This window comes from Sminthopsis crassicaudata, chromosome 5 (genome assembly GCF_048593235.1).
Source record: "Sminthopsis crassicaudata isolate SCR6 chromosome 5, ASM4859323v1, whole genome shotgun sequence".
NCBI classification, from domain to species: Eukaryota; Metazoa; Chordata; class Mammalia; order Dasyuromorphia; family Dasyuridae; genus Sminthopsis; species Sminthopsis crassicaudata.
Genome location: NC_133621.1, coordinates 43,925,377 through 43,942,821, shown reverse-complemented (window position 1 = coordinate 43,942,821; position 17,445 = coordinate 43,925,377). Strand labels below are relative to the sequence as shown.

At 38.2% G+C, this 17,445-nt stretch overlaps 1 protein-coding gene across 1 annotated transcript in view; it reads right to left on the bottom strand.

Moving 5' to 3' along the window:
• The window catches only part of TMC2 (transmembrane channel like 2), a 65,706-nt gene extending 51,124 nt beyond the window's left edge, over positions 1-14,582 (bottom strand). The window contains exons 1-4 of the mRNA XM_074269531.1: positions 14,537-14,582; positions 14,168-14,215; positions 2,636-2,981; positions 1,245-1,397 (exon numbers count right to left, since the gene is read on the bottom strand). Of these exons, the coding sequence (XP_074125632.1) occupies positions 1,245-1,397; positions 2,636-2,981; positions 14,168-14,215; positions 14,537-14,582 (593 nt within the window). The remainder of the gene's footprint in view (positions 1-1,244; positions 1,398-2,635; positions 2,982-14,167; positions 14,216-14,536) is intronic.
• Positions 14,583-17,445: the final 2,863 nt, after the last annotated feature.

The window sequence follows — 17,445 nt, the reverse complement described above, 5'->3', positions numbered from 1 at the left end:
AAAGGATGTCGCTTGCTGTGCCCATTCTCCTAATTCAAATCAGTCCTTGAGTCAAGGACAATATCAGTTGGAATCAAAGTTCATTTTGAGGAATATTTTGATATTCTGGTCAAAAATGGTAGAAAAAAGGTGATTTTTCTTTTCCCTCCCCTTCTCCTTCTCCCTCTCTGTCATCTGTCTATCTCTTTCTCTGTCTTTCTCTTTCTGGATTGGGTTCAGATTTGTATTTTCATTGGAATGAGAAAACTCCTACTAATGTGCATTGGCGTCTTTTCTGGTCTTCCTTTCTTGGTGCTTTTGGCCACTTTTTAAGACTATAAATCATCAGGGTCAAATAGCCAACTTACGTAAGTGTTGGTTCTCGATTCTAAGATTCTTCTGAAGAACTTTCATTTACTATTAATCGTCCTGATGCTTACTGGTTATATGACTCACTGTTTGTATGACTAAGGAATAGAAGATAGGAACTAGAAAACCAGCTTTGGACTCAAGATGGCATGAGATCAAGTGCCACTTCTGATACATACTTGTGTGTGACCCTGGGCAAATCACCTCACCTCTAGATGTCCCAGACAATGCCTTGAGTTTGCAAATTCTTAAATAATGTTATTAGATGGAGTTTCCTGTCTGGGAATGATCCCTAAAACAGTAAAATCACAGATTCTACCCTCACCCCCTGAGAATGATCTAAGTCATATGACTACCTTTATCTTTCATTTTCTAAACCTGTAAAATGGGTATAATGATACTCATATTACTTCCCTGAAGGGATTATTCTGAGAAAAGTCTCTGTGAACCTGAAAGTAATATAGAAATATACATTGTTATTCAGCTTCTGAAAGGAGGTAGTCTTAGATACCAGAATGTAGTCCTATCTCACCCATCAGACTTTAAAACCAATGGTAGGAGGCCCAGGCCTTATACTTCTGTAGTATTTGATTGCTTTGGTTCATCTCTCACTGTGATGAAGGCTGTGTTTTGGTCCAAAGTTTTTGACTGGACCTGGGGATGCCGAAGAGGCCGCCTTTGGCTGTAATATAAGAGACCACGGAGATAATGTCTCCTTCCTGGAGAAAGGCTTGGGCTCCTCCGCAGAATGGGTCAAGAGTCTTGGGATTCCTCTCAGAATCCTCACATGCAGCCAGCATCAGAACCATTCTCTGAGTCTGGTGGCTCCTGGCAGGGAGTTGGAGGGAGAGGGAAAAGGGATCCAAGTAGAAAAGGGATCCAAAACTCTACTTCACCTGAGAACTTCTAATTTTTTCATCATTGGCCAAGGCTTGTTCCGAATAGTGGCTATGACCTTCTTTTTTTCTTCAACCTGTTCCATGATATGGGCCATTTCTTCCTCTGCAATGGACTCATTATCTGAGGAGTTGGAAATTGATAGAGAAGAGCTAGAGATAGATTTCAGAAAGAGAGAAGAATTAAAAAAAATCTAATTATGGCTTTTTGTTTTATGATGTTGTCCATATTCCAAGGAACCTGAAGTATGTAAGAAATAAAGAGATAAGCAGATCACACTCATGTTCAGTATTTCACACTCATGCTTTAAGATTTACCAGCTATTTTCTTTATACCTCTTTAATGAGAAAACTGAGACAGTGAGGGTTAAACAGAAGGGAACTAAGAGTTTGTGGGACTTGCCCACAATCACACAAGAAGTCTCTGGTGTGAAATGTTCCTGACTCCAAAATCAGAGCTCTCCCCATTGTGTTATCTTGGTCATAAGCAATTATGTCAGTGAAGAAGGTTATTATGTGTTCCACACTTAGCTATACTCCCTATGCTCCATCATTGCCACCTAGCAATGCTAGATTGAGAAGGAAGGGTAGGATTCCCTCTGGATCCCATAACAAACCATTGCTCTGTATTACTTGGGATCTATCTGGGTTCTTGAGCACTGGCGATTTTCCAGGGCTATTAACCCCAGGGTCACAGCATCTATCTGATGAAAATAATCTCAGAGGCCATCAAATTCAACCAATATCTGAGAAGAAATCATCTGGATTATACTGTTGATAAGTGACCATTCAACATCTGCTTTCAGATTTAAAGGAAAGTGAATCTAATACTGATAAAGCAACCAATAAGGAGTTTTTTTAGGTGACATGTAATGCTCATTGGGAGTGGGGACAAATTATTTTGACTATTAGCTTTATCTACTTTTTCCCTGTGCTTCTCAGAGTGTCTAATAACTATCAAGTTGACGATAGAATTTCTTCTTCTCTTCCTTCTCCTGTATTCTACCTAGGATACAGCATAGGTAAGTAGTCCAAAGGAGAGCAGAGAAGGATTAGAATCATTGAGGTTGAATTGTTTCAAGATGACTCCAAATTAGGAGGGAGAAGTGGTCCTTCTAAACAATGAGCTTGTTTGGTCCTTCTAAAGTGGAATCTTTATTCTTTACTTTTTTTTTTTCCTTTTGGACCTTCCTGGCAGTAAAGGTTATGGACTCTTTCTCAGAGGATATATTTAAATGCATAAGATTAAAGACACAAGATGACAAAGCTGGTGAAAATAAAAATTAATTTTTCTCCATTTGAATTCATCCACCATCTCTTTAGGGATCCACAGTCCCAGATTAGGGGCCCCCTTTCTGGATGAGCTTAAATTTACAGGTAAATTACCCTACCTGTGTTTTTTCAGCTGTTTCTCCTTCTTCCTCTGCATTTGCTTTTCTCTATTTTTGGCTTCTTTCTGTTCTTTGTGGGAAGTCTTCCAGTCCTTCTTCCTCTTCCCATTACAAGACTTCTCTGCCTTGCTCCACTCATCTTCACCAAATACTTCACGGCGTTTCCTCCGGACATCTTTCTTCCGCTGGGGAATCCTGACCTTGATTTCTGTACTCTCTCCTTCTTTTTCTTCCCTTTTGCTCTCATGGGATCTCCTCTTCCTATTGGAAGGAACCTGTGGCTTGTTTGCTGCAGTCTCTGCCTTTGGTATTGGCTTTCTGGAAGTTCTCTTCCCGTCCACCAAATCTGCACAGAGATAGAAGAAGACCAAGAAGGGATCAGCTCACCTCACATTCTGGGATAGGGAATCCACCTATCCCAGTGTGTGGACTTTTCCAATTTCCTCTGGTGAATTTGGAAAGGAAGCTACCTGAGGGATAGCAAGTAAAACAAGCTCATTGTTCTCTTTAGAAAGCTTTGAGTCACTGAAACCTTATTTACTGAAAAGCCAAGAAAAGCACGAAGTGAATGCAAAAGATCCAAATCTAGGCCTTACCTCAAAATCTAGACACCATGGGCAAGCAAGTCCTGCCATAACTACATTCTCAGGGTGAGGAACAGTTCAGACTAAGCGTGTGATTCAGTACACCAATATTATTTATTTTCTTGCTGTAGCCTTCCTGTCGGGGCGGGGGGGATAATGGTTTGTTCTGCTTTTTTTCTTTATAAACCAGGCTTTCTTCAACTATCTGGCCTCCATAGGGAGGAGTGAGTTCATCTGGTATTTCTTATACCTCTAATTTCTGGGAAGTAGCATATTGTAGCAACATTCTTGATGCATTGTAGCATCAAGTTAAATGACTTGCCCAAGATCATATGGCTGGTAAGTGTCTGAAGCTGGTTTTGAACTCAGGTCAGGTCTTCCTAACTCCAGACCCAGTACTCTATCTACTGTACCACCATTCTATCCTGGGAATTCTATCCTAGCTTCCCTTCCTACTTATGGCATGGGATTGTCTAGGCAAACATTACTGAGACCAGAAACCATTTGGATATCAGCAGCCTGAAGCTGGACCTAATACAGAGATAAAATAATAGATCTATTCTATCTATTAGAATCTATTAACAAATCTCTCCTGGGGCAGAATTCTCCTTGCCCAAAGTCAGGAATTTGAACTTTTTCCATATGATGAGGGAAGCAAAGCAATGGGGCTCTTGCAAGTCAAAAAAGGGACCTTAACAGTCATCCAGTCCACCATTTCTTTTTATAAAGAACTGAATGAAGCACACAAAGTAGTGGATCAGTGGAATAAATTAGACACATAAGAAACAATAGTCAAGGATTAGTAATCTCATGTTTGATAAGCTCAAAGTCTCCAGTTTCTGGGATAAGAATTCACTATTTGGCAAAAATTGCTGGGAGAGCTGGAAAATACTATGACAGAAACTAGACATTGACCAACATCTAACATCCTATACCAAAATAAGGCCAAAATGGGTTCATGATTTAGACATAAAGGATCATACTATAAGCAAATGAGAAGAACAAGAGATAGTCTGCCTTTCAGATCTATGGAGAAGAGAGGACTGTATGGCCAAAGAAAAACAATAGAACGTTATGAAATTCAAAATGGATAATTTTGATTATATGAAATTAAAAAGTTTTTGTACAAACAAAACCATATAGCCAAGATTAGAAGGGAAGAAGAAAGCTGGGAAATTGTTTGTACATCCAGTGTTTCTGCTAAAGACATTATTTCTAAACTATAAAGAGAATAGTTACATAGCTTTAATCACTGAATGGGTGCAGCCTCATCAAACTGAGACCTATTGAAGATCTTAGCTTAAAAAAGGCCAAGATCTCCCACTTCATCCAGGGCTGTCCCCCATTCTCCTGCTCTGTATCTGGTCACTGGACCAAGATGGCTCTGGAGGGGAACTGAGGCAGGTGATCTGGGACAGCTCTCCCTCATTTAAGTCTAACTCATTTGCATGTCATGTCATCTCCTCCCTGACGTCATGGTCCTTTTTGAGAATGAAGGGCAAACAACAACAACAAGAGCATTGACTCAAATTTATAAGAAAACAAGCCATTCCCCAATTGATAGATGGTCAAAGGATATGAACAGACAATATTCAGATGAAGAAATTAAAACCATTTCTAGTCATATGAAAAAAATGCTTTAAATCACTATTGATCAGAGAAATGCAAATTAAGACACATCTATCAGATTGGCTAGGATGACAAGAAAAGATAATGACAGATGTTGGAGGGGACGTGGGAAAACTGGGACATTGTTGGCGGAACTGTGAATGGATCCAATCATTCTGGAGAACAATTTGGATTATGTCCAAAGGGCTATAAAACTGTGCATACCTTTTGATCTGGCAGTATCTCTACTGGGTCTGTATTCCAAAGATATTTTTGTGGTGATAAGGAACTGGAAATTGAGTGGATACCCTCAGTTGAGGAAAGGCTGAAGTTATGGTTTATGAATATTATGGAATACTATTGTTCTATTCGAAATGATGAGCAGGATGATTTCAGAAAGGTCTAAAAAGACTTATATGAAATGTTGCTAAGTGAAGTGAATAGAACCAAGAGAACATTGTACATAGCAACAAGATTATATGGCGATCAGCTGTGATGGAGTTGGCTCTTCTCAATAATGAGGTGATTCAAGGCAATTCCAATGGATTTGTGCTAGAAAGTGCCATCCACAACCAGAAAGAGAACTATAGAGACCGAATATAGATCAAAGCATAGTATTTTGACATTTTTTGTTGTTTGCTTGATTTTTTCCTTTTTAATTTTTTTTCCCTTTTGATCTAATTTTTCTTATGCAGCATGACAAATATGTAAATATGTTTAGAAGAATTGCACATGGTTAACCTATAATGGATTGCTTGCTGAATTGAAGAGAGGGAGGGGGAAGAGAGAGAGAAAAAGTCTTTTTGCATGTATTTGGAAAATAAAATACTATTAATTACAAAAAAATCCTAAAGCAGAGGAAGCTTATTCAGCTTTTATGGGTTTGAGGTAAGACTTGAACCCAAGCCTTCTTTACTTGAAGTTTAGTTCACCATCTATTATACCACCCTGCCTCCTAGGATTGTTGTGAAGATCAAACAAAATGATATAGGTAGAATGTTTTACAAACCTTAAAGCACTATGTAAATGTTAACTCTTATCTCTTAGCAGTCTCCTAAAACTTCCATTTCATTTGAACATTTTTTATTAATGATGCTTTTCCTTTTGATCATACTTCTTCATTTTTAAATCCCTTGGTCATAGATAGAAATAGAACTAGCACGCATTGACTGTTCACCAAGATATTCAGTACAAAATACCAGCATTCCCAACAAGAGTCTCATGCAATTATCAGCTCCAGTGGATTCAAGTCATCCTCCTCTGCAGTCACGATGTGTATTGCTCAGGTCTATTATGCAAGTATATCCTTAATTCCAGATGACTTTGAGTCACAGGAGCATAGATGCCAGGCTGGAATCCACTTTAGAGTTCATCTGGTACAACCTATTTCTTTCTAGATGAAGGTGCTCTGGTTCAGAGATAAGACATGATCTGACCAGGGTCACACAGCTAATTACAGGATGGAAAGCAGAGTCAGAAAGGCGAGTTGTCCACTTCTAACAGCATGTCCTTCAAACCTATTTCAGCCTTATTCTCTTCACTGATGATTAATTCATATTTGTATAATGTCTAATACTTTTTAAGGGTGCTTTCCTTGGTGTCATCTCAGGAAAGAAAAACATTCTGCTCCCAAAGGATACTTTTATGGAACCCTTGTTCCATAGACTGAGTGCTCTGACTTAGATGCAATCTAATGCCCTATTTAGTTGTCATACCTGAGTTTTTCCTAGACACTCACCCACTTATTTACTCCCCAATCCCTCACCTATCCACACATCTCTGGATTTGGCATAGTCCCTTTGATCCCCTGCATTTTTTCTTGGTTGGAAACATATTAAAAGACTTTATCAGTCCTTTATTTTAAAGGACTGATGTTTCTGGGACTCCTGGATACAGGAATTATGTGAGGTAGGATGGCATAGTGGCAAGTGATTTGGAGTCACAGAGACCTGCATCAGGCACAAGACAGAATAATGTCTCTTTTAGAAATGGGCAAGAATGGCCTGAACCTGCCCAGACTTCTGGGATTTATAGATTTTAGCTTATATTTTGAAGTAAGAAAACATTGTATGGTTTGGGGCAGGGATCAGACTAAAAGGAGACCTTACAAAAGGAGAGATACCCACAAAGTATCAGGATGACCTTGGAAGCAGTGAGGATCTGAATTCCTCTCCTCAAACTCATACTTCTTTCTGGGATACTGAAGAGGTGAAAGCTAAGGATTTATTTTTTTTAAACAAGAAGTGATGTTGGCTACTCATTCAGGTGGTTGGAATTCCAAGGAGAGAACAGGGGAACTAGTAGTTGCCTTCTTTGCCTTAATTTAGAGGGATGTAGAGATTTAGAGGGAACCTATTTTTAAGCTTAAAGTTAAAGGCTTCATTGGACTGATGTAGTCTTAGGTCTTATAAATACCTGGGGGTTGGTCCTATCCTTTGGATTTGCTTTTGGCCCTTTTTTTTATGGCATAAGGATGTGGAAAAGCTACTGGAGCCATATAGAGTTGCCTTTCTTGAATAAGAGCTAGGAGCCTAAACCAACGGTACATATTAGAGACTTTTCTCTTTTTAACTGGGGGTCATTATCATTTTTATATTTCATGATTGCACTTTCAAGGGCAGAATTAATATGAATTTAGATGATTTAAATCTGCCTTATCAGATCACAATCTAACACAGCAATTGCTTATATTTGTGCTATCTTATAAGACCTTGGCCAAGACACTTTACCTCTTGGAGTGTCAGTTATCCTCAGAATGAGGATAAAAATTATTACATTTATCTGTTGTGAGGACAACACTTTATAAGTCTTAAGATGTTACACAAATGTGTGTAATGGCAATGATAATAATACCATTTATACAGTTTTATGTTGGTAAAGTACTTAGATACATCTTATTATTTTTTCTTAATAACCTTTATTATACCCATTTTAGAAATGAAGATACAAAGGTAGACAAACTAAGTGATTTAGAGATACATAGCTAACAGGTATCTGAGGAATTATTATTATGAACCTTAATAATCATTCTCTTTTTCATTTAGCAGGAGCTACAGGAGACTAGGATCCAACTGAGCATCAAGGGCCATTTATGACCCATAGGTACTTTTAGCTAATAGTGGTGCCGTCTTATTCTTCTCCAGGCTTCAAAATTCTCATATCTTCCTCTCTTTGGAACACTGTGGGCCATCTACTCATTTAGACAATAATTTATGGAGCATAAGGCTTTCAAAGTACTTCACAAAGATTGAATTTGGTCCTCATAATAACTCTGGTATTAAGATGTTAATATTATTTGTCAATACCTTCACATTTTACCTTTGAGGAAACTGAGGACCAGAAAAAGTTAAGTGACTTGTCCAAAGTTACAGAGATTGCAGGTAGCAGAACCAGTTTCTCTGACTAGTAAATCTAGCTTGGATATCCACTCTGCTGTCCTAACTTATCTTATTCATTCGTATTTCCACAGTGCCTAGCAGAACTAGCTGCTCAGTCATTATTATTTTTGTTCATACATGTGATTTTGTTGGTCCCAGTGAGGAAATTCTCTTTATGGATGCAGATGGGCATATGTCTGCAACTTAACCTCTGATTGTAGTGAGCTACTCAAAATGGCTTGCTGGAGTCATATAGTATATATCAGAGTCAGAATTTGAATCTACATCTTCCTGGTATACAAGTCAAGACATCACCCTAGGATATCATCGGTCCTCTTCAGAAATGAAGGACGAACAAGAATCCTGACACCTAGGGTGAATTCTATCTCCTCACTACCCTGTGCCATGGTTCCATAATTACAACTGAATAAATTATTATTAATAGTCTAATTCCTGAGTTGTTTCCTTTAATAGCCTTGGGAAATGTTCTTGGCTATTCTTAAAGCAGAGAAAGTCCATCCTTAAGCAGGGAAGGATTTTATCATCATCCCATTCAATTTTTAGTTCATTCTCCAGGCAGGATTTAGTCTTGGTTTTTCAACTAACTAGCATTGTGACCTTGGACATATTGCAATTTTCTGGGATTCGGTTTCCTCACCTGTAAAATGAAAGGGTCAGATTTGATGGGCTCTAAAGTCTCTTCCAGCTTAAATCTATTACCCTGTCATTGTATGATCCCTTATTCATAAGCCAAGGAAAAGGAATAAAGAAAACACAGGTTAATATTGAAATAGCATGTAATAGCACTTAGGAACCAGCAAGGGAGAAGGCTTTCATCCTCAGAAAATTATTGACTACATCTATTTAGCAAGTAAATAGCATATTTGAATGCACAGGAGGAGACCTGATCCATTTTGAAAGTTTGTATGATAGACGTATTCTTTAAAAAGATTCTTCCTTTTTTTCCTCTTTTTGGTTAAATGTAGACAGGAGGGATAAGAAAATCAAATGATTTGTTTGGTAATGATTCTAAAAGGGAAATTTTAATATATGTATGTATATATCTCGGTCTATCCCCTTTCCTTACTGCCCTGGAGCAACTTGGATAACAGAGCCATGCTGGTTCTAGTTTCATCAGGATAGCTGGAAGAGCTGAAGTGAAGGGAAAAATAAAGAAGGGAGGACTGTATAGTCCAGGCTACAGTGGACCTGGGGGTTAGAGGTTGGGAAGGGAGACAAGGAAATGTCAGGAAGAGAAATGAAAGTAAATGTAGGAAAAATGACTATTGGAATGGATGCTGGGGGTATCTGGGAACCACTACCATTTTTTTGTTTGGTTTTGCTTTCATTTCTAAGGGCAGCATAGCATAATGCAGTGGTGTCAGATTCAAATGAAAATGGGTACTACTAAGCAAATTAAGAAGATAGAGCTCTAGGACTGGAGTGAGGAAGACTCTAGCCTCAGACAACCTTAGGGAAATCATTTTGTCTCTGTTTGCCTTAGTTTCTCCATCTGTAAAATGCAGATAATAATAGCACCTCCCTTTACCTCCCAGGATTGTTGTGAGGATCAAATGAATAATAATTGTAAAGGCCTTAGCGCATTGTTTGGTATATAGTAAGTGTGCTATAAATATCAGTTATTATTATTATTATTAAAATAATACACATGAGGATCCCTGAGGACTACATATTGATTTAGACACAAATGAACATTATCTATGTTTTATTGTATTTTTACTTATTTTGTTAAATGTTTTCCAAATGCATTTTAGTCTGGCTTGGCTGCACTAAGGATTCTTGTGGGCTGTATACAGAGGTATATTGTTCCACACTTCTGGTATAGTATATAATCTTGGATCTAGGAAGACCTGGATTCAAATACTGTTTTTAATACATCCTGACTTTGTGGCTCAGGGAAAGTGTCTTTGGAAATTCTGTAAAACTCAAAGTTGCAGAACATGCTGATTAAAAAAGTTTTTTCACTAGAAGTTCCCTGTACCAATGAAGTCAGAGCTCTGTCCTTTTCCTTTTTCTATTTCTTCAGTTTGTTTTCCTTATGTCCTATATTCTCCATCTGGCCCCAGTAGAACTCCTTCTTCCACCCTTAAGGACTCTCCTCTCTGATCGAGTCCAGTGACCTCTCCTTGAATCATCCAATCCAATTTAATCCAATTTAATAAACATTTATTAAACACCTACAATGTGCCAGGCACTGTGTTAAATTCTGGAAATGCAATTTATCCCCACTGTTCTTTCCCCAATGAAGATGTATTTGACCTAGTAATTCCTCTTCCAGGAAAAAAAGGCTTTATTAAGGGATTAAGGGGATGCTGATGATGGTGAGGATAATAATAGAATCTCATTTATACCACACTTTACAAAGTGATGGATGCACTACAATTAAAGGCATCCCCACTACTAAACTACTAAAACTTAAGATTGCACTGAGACTTTTGGGACACTCCATATTATTATTTTAGTTTTATAGATGAAAAAACTGAGGCTCATCAGGACAGAACTGGAGAGTTATGGAGGCAGCAGTTGAAAACCAAATCTTCTTGACCCTGAAAACATTTGTAGCCATTACTCTGTGTGTGTTATATTTTTGGGTTTTTGAGGATGTGGGTTCTTAATGAATGCCAAAGACAATCATTAAGTAAGTGGAAAACAGGTCCCCAAACCTGTCAGAGTGATTGTTTTCAATATTTGAAGTTAAATGAAACCCTCAACAACAACAATGACAGCAATAGCACCCCGAGCCACACACCCATCTGTGGTGCTGCAAAGTTACGCTGTTTGAAAACTGGGGATTTAATGATTCCCACTGTTCATTTTTTTCTCCTTATTGCAAATAGTCTGCAATTATCACAAGTCTAGGCAATGTGAGAAATCTGAGGAATAATGAGAATAGACTGAAATAGCTAAAATTCGTCAAGGCTATATTATTAGTGTGGGTTGAGGAGACTCCTTGCACACAAGTGGGTCACAACCTAAGTTACAAATTAGTAGATAGATCTTTGGGTTGATCCCTGAAATTCAGAGGTGAGTAAATTGTTCCAAATTGTATAGGTAGTAAATTGATGTGAATCTGGCCAGATCAGCTCCTTATTTTAAGCTCCAGAATATGGCTGTAGCTTATTTTCTTTCCATGTCCATGACACATAAGTAACACCCCCATCATGGAATACAGTGGAAACAGAAATGTTTTATTTTCAGTGCCTGTCTTTGAGAGGGACTGAGTCTATGTACAACTTTTCTGGAATAGGGAACTCCTGGGTGACTAACTCCCTCTATTACCCATGTCATTACTACTTCCAGAGGTTAAGTGATTTATATATATACTGGATCACCTTAGGTATCTGGGATGAGATTTGAACCCAGACCTTTTTGGCTTTCAAGCTGATTCTCTCTCCTCTATCCCCTGCTACCTTTATTAAACTACTTCATTAAATAAGTTATGTGCCCCAGGATCAGAAGTTTGAAGGGTTGGGTCATATATGTTTTACCTCTGTAAAATTTTTATTTTATTATTTGTTTTATTTTATATGTATTATTTGTTTAATTTGGAGGGAAAAGAATCCTGTCTCTCTATAACTCACTAGTTGAATGACCTCGAGCAGCTCACAAGTTCTCTGGGACTCATTTTTTTCATCAGTAAAAGGAGGTACTGGATTTAGCATTTACAAAGTGCCTCCTAGCTCGAAATTCCAATTTTTCAACTTATTCTCAAATTTTCCATCCCATCAATGATCATATTGATCAAAGATCAGATAGAAAATTCTTAGCAGTCACTTATTACACTAATGCTTTTTGGGGAAACTTAAGGTTGATTAGGATTTCAGAGATGGTAAACCACTATGGAAAGAGCATTGTCTCTAGAGCCAAGGAACTGGAATTAAATTCTACCTCTGATGGGTACTTACTTGTGTGACTTTAAACAAATCACTTATTCCACATAAACCTTGGTCTCCTGATCTGTAAAATGGGGGATTTGACTAAATCACTCTGAGATCCTTTCTAGGGCTAAAACTACAAATCTACAACCTCTACCTTTACACAAATTCCTTCTACAGCCTCTGACAAATAAGAAGTTATTTAATCTCTGCTTGAATAATTCCTAAGTTAATTCACTTTGCTTCAGAGTAATTTTCTTGGTTAGGAAGTATTTTCTTACATCAAATCTACATTTCTTTGCAACTTGTAGGTAAATCTACTCAACATTTATGAAGCACCTACTATGGGCCAGGAAAGTCATAAAATTTTGGCTTCCATAGAATTTTTTTGGGGGGTCTAGTCCACTGAATTCATTGATGTATCAGAGACCATTCATGAAGAAACCCCTCCTCCCAAAGTGGATCTGCAAATGACCCATGACTTAGTTCCTAAAAAGTTGCCTGGGGCAATGAGTTCTTCAACTCGTAGTCAACAGTCTTGCTCTCTTGGATCAAATGGAACAATTCCAATCACTCTCCTCCCTGTAACTTGCCAAATATTATTTCCTCTCCTAAGTGTTAAATCTCTTACTTCCTTTAAGTGACTTCATTTAACATGTTCTTTTCCCCTAGACTCATTTTGGGGTCATGAGAAAATAAACTTTATGTCTAGTAGCCTTGCTATTAGGGAACCAATCTAAAAGTTCCACAATAAAGCTCCACTAAAATGTTAAAAATCTAGGTTGTGTTTCATAATTCTGGTGTTGCAAATATTCTCTTGTGCGCAAAGGTGGAATAATTTTACCCACGAGGAACAAGGATATCCAGAATATTTCCTTTTGAGAGACAGTTTGCCATAAAGGAAAATGCCAGATGTGGGAATCCCACATTCAAATCTTACTTATGATACCAACTATGTGACTATGGGAAAGCCATTTCAGATCTCTTAACCTCAGTTTTTAATACTCAAATTGAGATAATTTTAGGAGTTATGCTATAGGCTGTTTGTGAGGCTCAAAAAGATGGCATATGTCAAATATTTTGCAAACTTAAAAAAAATATATATATGTCAGTTGTTAGGATACCACTTCATAATCTCCTGGTTCACACACTATTGCCACTTAAGGGTGAATTTTTGCAGCAGCTCTAAGTAAGATTATTCCACCAATATCAATTTGTTCAATAGCTTCCTCAGTGATTACATTTGGAGAAGGCAGTCTTCACAAAGGGATATAGATTATAAACAATGACTCTTATAGGGTTGAAATCAAGTCTGACCATGTCAGCTTGATCTGGAAAATTACTTGCTGATTCTAGCATGTACTGCAGGATTCAGTGTTTTCACACATTCTCCTAACATTTCTGGGAATCCTGTCAATTCAAAAACATCTCTAAGTGAGACCATCGTCTCTCAGATCCTTTACTGTCCCCTTTGGAAGCAACTAGAATAAAAGCAAGAGAATCTAGATTTTATAGAATATCAGGCTTGCAAAAGGACTTCAGAGATCATCTAATAGAATCCTTTTCTTTTTCACATGAGGAAACTGAGGCACAGAGGGGTTAAATGACTTACCTATGGCTATGCTTACTAGTTATGAGAAACTAGGTCTAGAAGCTAGGTATCCTGGTACCTAAGTCAGAAATTCAATTCATGAGATCAAAAGATTTGGAACTAAAACAAGGCTTTGAGATCATAAGCCAAATCCCTTTATTCTACAATGAAGAAATTAAGGATCAAAAAGTAAATAGCCCAAGGTCATGTGATTGATCTGAGGCAGGATTTGAATTTGGGGCATCTGGATTCCAAATTCAGTAATCTATTCACTCCATCTTGCCTTTCACAGGTGCCAATCCTCAACCTATAAGGAAATTTGGAGACTAGCTCATAAAAAAGGAATAAAAAGAAATCTCATAAGAATTCTAGCACAATCATATTCCTAAGCAATTCCATTAATATTCAGATAGACAACACAGAAAAGAAGTTTTCACATAACTATATATCCCAGGACATGCAATTTCCTCCATTACCTCTGCTGGGTGAGTTCTTCTTCACAGGCTTATCCACGGTGATTTTCACTGCATGAAGACAAAGGAATACAGGATGAAGGAACTTTCCTGTAGGACGCTTGCCTTCCTCCCTCTATTATTTCAGAATCCCTTAGGTGTCTGTAAACTAACTACATCTAGGGGATAGACTCCTGTCCTTTGATGAAGCCTTGAAACTTTTTATTCCCCAGAGGCTAAACATTTCTGGTCCTTTTGAAAGGTCTTAAATAAGATTTTCCACCATAAATAACAGTAAAAAAAGGCTGTTCTTACTGGCAAATAATAAATAGCTCCATTAATAAATGATATTGAAATGGAGGGCCCCCAAAGATCCCGAGTCCCATGACCCACCTTCTTCCATAAAGACCTCTAATTGGCTTTTCTTTTTCTGGGTCATTTTGTCTCCTCCAGAGCCGTCTTGGTCTTCAACGCATGCTGTTGCAAATCATAGTATATATCATTGTCCCATTTCCAACATTGCTGGATTAGTGTTGGGGGGATTGGTCAATTTGTTTGAAGCCTTTACAGAAGGCAGTTGGGGACTGGGAGCCAAAGGCAGGGCACTGGAAACAGGGAAGAAGGGAGAGGGGAGAAGAGGAATGGGAGAACACATGCTGAGTATCGATCAATCCAGTCTGCACACTTTTCTGCTCCTGTTTCCTTGGTGCCAAGCTCTGGCCCGCCTTAGGTTACAGGGCATTATTTAAACATGAAGCAAGGCCCTGGACAACAGGCACTGTATGGCGTTATCTATCATGGGCTGCTCTTACTCTCATGCCATTCAGACAGAGGTGTCTGGGAAAGCAAGAGTTTTTAGATGAATATCCTGTGTGTGCTTGGAAATTTTAGCCTATTTGCCAGGATGACCTGCTTATTTAAGGACACCCAACTCCCTTGGGGAAGTTGTTGCATGCTTTATTAATTCTTCCAAGTCTCTGACACCTTGGATTTTATGAATTGCCCCTTTTCTTCAGGTGTCTGGTCCCATTTGTGATGGCCCATTTGGCTGTTAAAGCTATGGTCTAGGCTATAGGATAGATGCTGATTGGAGGACTCGGCCAGGAGGCTTGATCAATCTGGCTTCCACTGATGGAATCATTGCTCAGTGTGACCATTTCTCAGGGCTGGTATATAATAATAAACACCTTAAAATGTCTGCTCTATATCTCACATTGAGTGTCTCGGGCTATGCCTGGGCATTTTGATTATGAACATGCCTTGTGTATTATCAATCACTCTTTCCTTCCTCCTGCTCCTTAGGGCTCTGAAGTAAATTTGACTTGAGCCTAAACTTATTTCCAGTGAGCACTTAGAAACTAGAAACAAATCCCCAAACATTTGAAAAGCTTGAAGCCCTCTTAGTCTGGCCCTTTGTCTCACTGGGCACACCTTTGACACCAGACTATTTGATGAACCTTTTCCATATCATTGGAGAGGAATATTAAGGACAAGAACATTAAGGTTCCTTTCAGCTCAAAATCTGTGATTAGATTCAGATTTTATTTCTATGATGAAGAAACCAAAGCACAGAGAAATTAATTCTCTTTCTAATGAACTTATCATGCCTTATTTTGTACTATTTTTCAATTCAACAAGAATTTTTGGCACTTATTATATCATTATGACCTCAGTGTCTCAATGTAGTCTCTGAAGCTTCAACAAAGTATGGATTGATTATCTGCTCCTTGTACTTATTTTGGCCTAAAAATTAACACCAAGAAAATTCTTCATCATGTAGCACCACACCATCCATATGTGGAACCATCAGAGACATCAAATGGTGAAATTTTGAATGCTCTGTATAAGTCCTCAGTATATTTTCCAGGGATGTCCACTGTGACAATGAGATTGACTCATGCATTGCCAGTGCTAGCTCAGTATTTGGGAAGCTCTGAAGGAAAGTAGGGGAGAGAAGAGGTATTAGATTGACTACAAAACTGAAAGTCCACAGAACCATTGTGCTGATCTTATTGTTGAATGACTGTGAAACCTGGACTTTATACCAGTGTCATGCCAGGAAAATGAATTGCTTCTGTCTGAATTGTCTTAGGAAGATTCTGAAGATCACCTGGCAGGAAAAGATGCCAGAAACTGAGGTCTTTTCTCCAACTTAACTACCAAGTATTCCAACTCTGCTGCAGAGAGCCCAACTTTGTTGGGCTGACCACATTGTTTGAAATGCCAAATGTATGCTTGCCAAAAAAGTTATTGTATGGGAAACTTACAGGGAACAAGAACTCACAAGATGGTCAGAAAAAGCAATAAAAGGACACTGTCAAGGTATCTCTTAAGAACTTTAGTGGTGAGTGTATGACATGGGAGATCCTGACACAGGATTGTCCATGCCTTCATTACAGAAGATGCTGTGCTCTATGAGCAAAGCAGAATTGAATTAGCCCAGAAGAAGTGCAAGATTCTCAAAGTTAGAGAAGCTACTCCAAATGTTCATAGGGACTATTTGTGTCCATATAGTCTATAGCAGTGGTCCTCAAACTTTTTAAATAGGGGGCCAGTTCAGACTCTTGGAGAGCCAGGCTACAGTAAAAACAAAAACTCACACTCTGTCTCTGCCCCTCAGCCCATTTGCTATAACCCGGCGGGCTGCATAAATGTCTTCAGTTCATATTGGTCTCATCATCCATAGTTGGACACACTGTAACTCAAATCTAACTTAGTGATGTCATTTTGGTGGGGAATAAAAGATAACAGCACCAAGTGAACTGGAGAAGGAAATGGAAAACACTCCAGTATCTTTTGTCAAGAAAACCCCAAATGGCATCACAGAATCAGACATGACTGAAATGACTGAACAACAAGGGCAACAACAACATCCAATTTAATTTAAATCTTTTCCAGGCATAATGCTCTGTACACAACAGGTGTGTGGCATATATAGTTTTTTGTTGACTTCACCAAGATCTTAGATTTAATTGACATTTAATCAAGTTAAGATAGAGATGAATTATCCTTTTGGCCATTTTTGGGGATTCTTTTCCCAAGGAAGACCAATTTTACAGAGAAGGACAAAAGCACATGTCTTTACTAACTGATTACAGACCCTTCATATATTTACCTCTTTCAGATAGCTGTGTAAATTTGGATATTTTACTTAATGTTCCTGTTTTTTCATCTTTTTCATCTATAAAATGGAATTAATAATAATACTTGCTTTCCAGGGTTGTTAGGAGAATTAAGTGTGATAACATATTTAAAGTGCTTTGTACATCTAAAAATGTTTGATTATGGTGATAATGGTAAGG